Source organism: Chondrus crispus, genomic scaffold (genome assembly GCF_000350225.1).
Source record: "Chondrus crispus Stackhouse genomic scaffold, scaffold_222, whole genome shotgun sequence".
Classification (NCBI taxonomy): Eukaryota; Rhodophyta; class Florideophyceae; order Gigartinales; family Gigartinaceae; genus Chondrus; species Chondrus crispus.
In genome coordinates, this window is record NW_005179094.1 from 117,770 (window position 1) to 125,029 (window position 7,260).

At 50.4% G+C, this 7,260-nt stretch overlaps 1 protein-coding gene across 1 annotated transcript; it reads right to left on the minus strand.

Annotated features, from left to right (window-relative positions):
- Positions 1-2,919: 2,919 nt before the first annotated feature.
- On the minus strand, positions 2,920-3,333 carry CHC_T00004258001 (hypothetical protein). The gene has a single exon (XM_005715502.1). The coding sequence runs from the start codon at positions 3,331-3,333 to the stop codon at positions 2,920-2,922; it is 414 nt and encodes a 137-aa protein (XP_005715559.1).
- Positions 3,334-7,260: the final 3,927 nt, after the last annotated feature.

Genomic DNA, 7,260 nt, shown 5'->3' on the forward strand with positions numbered 1-7,260 from the left:
CGTAGAAATGCTTCCCTGATACCCCTTTCGAAGACAACTTGATGTGCGAGTCGCACTGGTCACTTCTGAAGCGCCTTTATTTATTGCCATACAACCGCCCCAGAGTAGATCTTTTGCTTTATGTTCTTGGCAGAAAGCTATTGAGCAAGTATACATCGGACTACCATCTTCTGATGAATGGAAGGAAGAAGCCCAGTTGGTGGCGAGAATTTGTCGAGGAATGGAAGGAAGAAGCCCAGTTGGTGGCGAGAATTTGTCGAGGAATGGAAGAGATGTGCCACAAAGACAATTCGAGGGATTTATATTGTGGACAAGGACACGTGGACATGCTCATGCCCGGCTTATCTTCGAAGCCCCTTTCTACTGTGCAAGCATTTAGTTGCTGGGGCAGATGTGCCTGTTTATCGTGACATAATCCGAAGGCGGCACCCTTCCTTCCTGGAGATACAAAGGGAGCCAAACAGGTTCATTCCAAAGCTTGAGGGGGCGCTGCAACGTCATCCGAATCATGCAGCTCCTCCCCAGCTGTGCATAAACGACAATAGCATAACGAACATTCTCAGCATTGAATTCTTTGCAGACTCGAGAGAAAGTTTGATGAAGAACACTGCTGAAGCCGCACGCGAGGCAAAAGAGGTCTGTGTGTGGATGACAGAACATATCTCAAGTCTGTCTGAAACTACAACCGGCAGTAAGCAAATCATGTATATCAACGGCACTGTGCTGAGGAATTTAAAGAAGTACAAAAGAGATATTGAACATGACAAAAGCATGCGGAGGCAACCCCGCACTTGGTCAAACGCAAACACTATGCACAATCCGTAAAGAACTAGGAAAGTTACAGAGTATCAATTGAGGGGGAGGAAAGAGGTATGATAGGGTAAAAATGTGGGGAGAAGTAGCAAGTAAAGGAGGGGTATGGGGAGGAGTGGTGGAAGAAGTGGGAGGAGTGGGGCGGCGTATGTATAAAGTAGATTGATGTACATTTGGCATTACAGCGTTACTTCAGCACAGACTGAGTAACGGAGTAACGGAGGCAGAGCTGTCCGAAGTTTGTTCTGCCAAGTCATTTGCACTCGTGCCGGAACAGCTACCCGAACAGCAAGATGTTGCGAGGTGGAATGAAGAAAACAGCAGAGGTGCCAGTGTGGCCCAGGAATCCCTCTTGCACCCTCCCACGTCCTGCAAGTTTCCACGCCCTGCACCGTCCCACCTTGAACGTTTCCACGCCCTGCACCCTCCCACCTCCTTCATTCTCCCACGCCCTGCAACCCCACGCCCTGCAACCCCACGTCCTGCAGCCCCACGCCTTGCACTCTCCCACGCCTTGCAATCCTACGCCTCGCAATCCCACGCCTTGCAACCTCCCATGCTTCGCACCTTCCCACGCCTTGCACCCTCCAACAGATGACCTGTCTCTCATTTACATATCCACACTGCACGCGTACTCACGTCTCGACATTTTGGGCTATTCGATGCATTCTCCATTTCGACAAAAATGACTAGCGGCATTATATCTATTGGAAAAGCAGTGCGACGATCACCCCGATCACCGCCAGCGGAATTACCGTACCAATGACGTGGATTGGGGCGCTTGTGTGTGTTTGCCGGACCGTTGTGTCTCACCGAGGTCCTGATCCAGGCCGCAATTGCGCGCTGTTGTGCGCAATCAATTTCATGCGAAACTTTGGTCGAAATGTGGGTATTACTTGAGGGCAAAGCAATGAACACCTATCAAAGGGAAGCTCGACGACGCTCTGGGAAATGGAAGTTCTGGTAATATCAATTACAGGACAGAAGGTAAAATTCGCAAGCAGGTGAGGAAAAATGTTTCAATAATGTCGTCGACATATGTAGCAGTGGGGACAACAGCGCCTACGACATACAGTGTGAAAACCACCTTCACGGTAGCCGGTCCTAACAATGGATTGTGTTTTTCATAGTTTGAGATGTGGAACTAGATCACAATGAGGGGACGAGGACACGCATGAATGATTCTGTGTCTCGTGTCTAGCATCTGAGCGGCGAATGGTGGCCGGTGGGCAGCGCTGCCAACTATAACGCAGTGTACTGTAGTAGATGGCACATCCACATCACTACATATCCACTGATGTCACTTTCAAATGTGGGGAGAAGACTGCGAGATAATTGCAAGCGTTCCTGCAGGGTGTTTATGGTCCAGATGCGCCACAGCTAAAGCTTATCTGTCACTACAGTATAGTGCCACTGACGCCTCGACTTACGTACTGACATGGTTAGACAAGATGGACTTAAACAGAGGCATGCAAAGTATACAGTTAGACAAGATGGACTTAAACAGAGGCATGCAAGGTATACAATGGTACACGACCTGCGGGTCGGGAAACACAAAGAGCAATGTTACAAGTTGTGCTTCACGTGTCCGCGTGTACAAGTCCAGAGGGTCCCAATGTCGGTGGCAGTGCAAGGGCAGCGCAGCCTGAAGCGTTTGTGCCTGCCCTGCTCTTCTTGTCCGTGTCTGTTGCCTGCTGCATCTTTCCCTCAAAAAACGCCCGATGTAGCGGCCCGCGACTTCCCTAAGAGCAAGGCAACCAATGCGCTAATTTATAGCGCACATTTTTAGCCATGCAGCGCTCTAAAGAGTGCGCAACACAACAAGTGCGTCGCCATATGTGACGGCCCGCAAGGGGCCGAGTATTAGTTTTTCCCAAGTTTTTCGCCAAGACAAAGGGTCTGAGGCACGGCGCATATAGCACTCGAAAGATGATTGGTTATAGTGATTATGAAATATCGATGAATTCTGAGTGATCGCGTGCTATATCCATTTCTATCCTGTGCGAGGAAAGAAACGAATTGTGGGGGAGATTTGGGGTACTGTATAGGGTACAGTACCCGGGAGTGGCCCCAGGACCAAAGCCTTCAAAAGATGATTTTATTGGTCTACGTGTACGCCAGATGTACACGTGGACAATCTCCCTTTAAAGGGCGGCGGTCCTGGGAAGTGGAAGATGCTGGCGGCCCCTCTATAAGAGAAAGGGGCGCGCCGCGACACCCCGCGACAAGGGGAACAGAAGGACACGCCGGACTGACCCCCGCTCTTGCAATAAACTTCACGCTTCTGAAAAAAATCTTTTCTCTCTCCCCTACGCGCGCGGCCTTCCTCCCCCCTTTTCGCCGCCAACATGGTACTCTTGTGGAGGGGTGGCAAAGAAGACGGCTCCCTGTCACAGTTTGACGGGTCGAAGCCGGCCGACGTTCACAAGTTCTTCTTCGTCTTCGAGAATGTTGCCACCTCTGGCAAGTCGGACGAAGAAAAGGCATCTGAACTCCTTCGCTACCTGGATGGAGATGCATTCGAGTTCTTTTATCAAGCCTTTGGCAAGAACGAGGATATCAGTGCAGATGGCTCCGACTACCAGAAGGTCAAGAAGGCCTTGGTCGAGCGGGTCGCCCCGGTTGAATCACCTGAAGATGTGATTCGGGATGCTATGGCCGCTCGCCTTTCTTTCGGGGATCTCAGTGGGTCCCTTCGAAACTCAGACCGTCTATACGAGAAGGCGGGATGCAGCAACGAAGCGAAGTTCGGACTGCATCGCAGCGCCGTGATGGAACATCTCCAGTTGGCCCAGTTTGCCATCTATCGAGGTGCGAAGACCTACAAGGCCGTATTCGACGCAATCATGGACTTCTGGTCTAGTCGCTGCGCCTTTCAGTCGGCGGCGAACTCCTTGAGCAATTCGCGCTACCAGGGGTCAGAGAGCTCGCAAGTTATGTATGAGCCGAAAGGGCAAGGTGGATCAAAAAGGGTCATGATGCGTTCAAAAGCTCCCTTGTCTCCACTCGAGACGAAGGTTGACGCTTTAGCTGATCGACTAGCCGATATTTCCCTTATTATCAAGAAGAATCAGTCGAGGGATGACGCAACAGCATTCCGCCCCGCTCACGATCGTACTTGTTCTTATCGCAAACGACCGGGTCATGGCGCTAATAGATGCAATGCGAATCCGCATAGGGACACGAAATGCCCTCGCTGCGGAAAATTTGGTCATTCAGAGACAAGCTGTTGGGCTAGAATTTGTCCACAGAGGGGAAGTAGCAGTGCCTATTCTCCTAAGAAGACCCAGACGGATATTCCCGTGTCGGGTACACGGAAGGGCTCTGCAGGAAACCAGGTGAGTGTTGTGACGCACGACGACCTCCCTGCTGATGAGAAGTTAGTGGCATCAGTCAAGAGAAACGCCGATGGAGAGCCGGTGGCCAAGACGCGAAAGGATGGTGGCGGCGAGCTAATCCCGTCCCTTCTCAACCCGCGTAAGTACTGGACTCCGAACCACATGAGGAAACCTCCTAAGCCCGGCCGTCGAACAAGAAAGAAGAGGACAAGTAAGAAGAACGCCGTCCAAGAGCACTCGGGGAAGTACGATGTGGTTTCTTCCCTCGCGAACGCCCCCTCTGGTTTGACATTCGGTCAACTGATTCGAGGAGATGGCGACGAGGCTAAGAAAGAGATCCGTCGTTTGTTCAACAGTCGCCCTAGGCGCCCCGTAGCTGCTTCGATTGGTACTTTGCCGAAACGTCTGAAAGTAATTTCGGTACGAGTCTACGGGACACAAATGAAAGCGTTGTTAGACTCAGGAGCTATCCCTAACGTTATGAATGCGTCTGTGGCATTGAAGCTCTCTCTGTCCCCAAAGCCGACCTCGACGAAGATTACGGTCGCCAATGGACAAAAGACAACCTGCTTAGGGTCCATCGAGGAAGTTCCTGTCACTTTCAATGGTGCTGTTACTTCACTCAACTTCTTGGTTGTTGAAGGATCCCCAGTTGATATCTTAATCGGGTATCCAACTCTCGAAGAACTTCAAGCCTGCATCGATCTAGGTCACCAGTCTGTTAGTATGTTGATCGGAAACAAAACCGTGAAAATGAGTCTGGAGTTGGATCAAGTACGTCCTATTGTCGCGGATTCGGAGACTGATAGTGAGGACTTCACTTCTGATGTCGAGTCGTTCGCCTCAGAAAACTCGTCGGAAGAAGAGACTTATGTTGTCGCCATCCTCGGCGATGAACCTTTCGAGCTAGACTTAACTCTGGACGGAGCGATCGGAGAAGATGAGGAAGTAGAATCACCTGATTCGAATGTCATCAACAAGGCCGTGAAAATGCTTCGGGAAAAACTTGTGCATCTTGACAATGAAGCTCAAGCAGTCATCGAGACCGCCCTGATGGGTAAGAGTATCGTTGCTACATCCCTTGACGACCTTCGGCTTGCTGAAGTCCCAATCAAGCACCATTTCGAGTTAGATGATACTAATCCGATCTATCACTCGGCGAGGAGAATGGCTCCCTTGCATAACGAGATCGTTCGGAAAGAGCTGGACAAAATGCTGGAAGCAGGAATCGTCACGCCTTCCAGCGCCGCATGGTCCTTTCCGGTCGTCATCGTATCCAAAAAAGATGGGAATCCACGCTTCTGTGTTGATTACCGTTCTCTGAACCAGAAGATGAAAGCAGACAGATGGCCTTTGCCGAAAATAGAAGAGATATTTGATGACTTGGAAGGAAGTGCGTACTTCACTTCTCTGGATTTGTTCAGTGGTTACTGGCAAATTCGGATGGCACGACAATGCAAAGAAATGACTACTTTCGTCTGTCGCTACGGGACGTATAAGTTCGAAGTCATGCCCTTTGGATTGATGAATGCGCCTTCGACATTTCAGAGAATGGCGGATACATCTTTCGCGGAGTGCGGTTTGTGCGTGTGTGCCTCGATGAAGTTGTGGTGTTCTCTAAGACTATAGAAGAACATCTTCGGCACCTGCAGCATGTATTTGATGTGCTTGACGAGGCTGGTCTTAAGCTTAAGCTGACAAAGTGTAGCTTCGCCCAGGCGAAGATCAAGTTGCTCCGCCATGTTGTCGACAAAGGCGGGATTGCCGTTGACCCGAGCAAGGTCGAAGTAATTCGGAATGCACCGGTCCCGACCACTACGACTGAACTTAGGAGCTTTATCGGGTTAGCAAGCTACTACCGTCGTTTCATCTGCAAGTTTGCGGACATTGCTGCGGTACTCCATGCGGCTGCATCCGGAAACGGCAGATTGAAATGGACCGGAGAAATGCAAGAAGCCTTTGATGAACTACGCATAAAGTTAACTTCTCGGCCAGTCTTGGCTTACCCAGACTTCGAGAAGCCCTTCGTCGTTGAGACGGATGCGTCCTCGGTCTCAGTCGGGGCTGTGTTGGCTCAAAAGAAGGAAGATGGGAAAATACACCCCATCCAGTACGCAAGCCGTACTATGAATACATCTGAGCGCAAGTACTCCGCTTGTGAGCGGGAGGCGCTTGCGGTCATCTTTGCTTTGAAGAAATTTCGTGTTTAAGTACTTTCGTCTACACCTTTCAAGTTGGTTACGGATCACCAGGCTCTTAGTTACGCCTTTCGCAAGAAAGACATCCACGGTCGTTTGGCTCGTTGGCTAGACTTCTTAGCCGAGTACGACTTTACCGTGGAATATCGTCGTGGATCCGCAAATAGTGCAGCTGACTACCTTTCTCGCATTCAGCCCAAGAACGGCGACAACCCAACTTGCCAGGAAGAGGGAGACCTTGCCCTCACTATCACGACCCCGATCTACTCTCCAGAAGATCTAGAAGAGTCTTGCCAAGATATCATGTCCTATCTGCAAGGCGAAACACCGGTTGGGTTGGATGATTACAGGAAGTCTCGCATGAAGAATAATGCGAAGAACTTTCTTGTCTGGGAGTCGAAGTTGTTCCGCCGCACCATTCGTGGCCTTCGTGTTGTTGCCCCAATTTCCGATCGCAAAAAGGTACTGAAGGGTTTCCATGACGACATTGGTCATTGGGACTTGAAGACCACTCGTCAATTTGTCACGGAAAGGTACTGGTGGCCGACCGTTGGTATGGACGTGGGAGACTACGTGAAGAGTTGTGACGGGTGTCAGAAGCCACGTCCGATTCCCAGGTATAAGACAACTTGGCGTTTTCCCATCACAAGCTTGTTTGATATTTTCTCTATTGACTTTGCTGGACCCTTCCCTGTCACTTCGTCTGGAAATCGCTTCGTGTTGGTTGCGGTCGAACACCTCACAGGATGGCCAATTGCTCTATCCACTGCTGATAGTACTGCTCAAGTGGTTCTCGACTTCGTCAAGAGAGAAATCATGTACTCATTCGGCCCTCCGAGAACCATTGTCTCTGACAATGCTACCTGCTTCACAGCCTCGGCTGTTTCTAGCTTCATGGCTCGGCACGGTAT